General features: G+C 39.2%; 1 protein-coding gene across 1 annotated transcript in view; it reads right to left on the bottom strand.

Annotated features, from left to right (window-relative positions):
• LOC119581925 (glutamate receptor ionotropic, kainate 2-like) overlaps positions 1–497 on the bottom strand; it is a 19,524-nt gene that overhangs the window by 12,494 nt on the left and 6,533 nt on the right. Inside the window, exon 5 of the mRNA XM_037930099.1 lies at positions 157–282. Within this exon, the coding sequence (XP_037786027.1) occupies positions 157–282 (126 nt within the window). The remainder of the gene's footprint in view (positions 1–156; positions 283–497) is intronic.

Raw genomic sequence — 497 nt, 5'->3', positions numbered from 1 at the left:
ATGCTCTTGGTAAAAATCCCGTTGTAACTGTGTGATCATCCCCCCTTCCTATTGTTCATAGGAATAACATCATACTTTCACAGTAACTTATCATTTGATAAACATCTACATTACATCCTTAACACAATACCGAAAGTACCTTGTCCACTAATTTACCTGGGAACAGTTCCTCTTCAGTGGGCGTGGCTTCGCGAGAGTGCCAGGGACCTAGTGGCACTACGCCGGCCTCACCCTCTCGGCAGTAGAGGCACCGACGAATGACCTCAATCCACGATGAATTTGCTAGAGAAGAGGCCGTGATGTGTAGATTTGTGATTATCGAATTTTGTTTTTTCTTCTTTGAGTTAGGTTAAGTTAGGTTACGAATGCGATAATGCGGCTAAATAAATGATAGATTGGAAATATATATAAAAATCGAAATTAAGGATACATAGATATATACAATTGAAGGAAGCGAGAAATTTAAAATATATCTCCATTTAGTCGCTTTCTTCAAG

The sequence above is a fragment of the Penaeus monodon genome, chromosome 15 (assembly GCF_015228065.2).
Source record: "Penaeus monodon isolate SGIC_2016 chromosome 15, NSTDA_Pmon_1, whole genome shotgun sequence".
In the NCBI taxonomy this organism is placed as follows: domain Eukaryota; kingdom Metazoa; phylum Arthropoda; class Malacostraca; order Decapoda; family Penaeidae; genus Penaeus; species Penaeus monodon.
The sequence above is the reverse complement of the archived record's forward strand: the minus strand, read 5'-3'. Positions and strand labels throughout refer to the sequence as shown.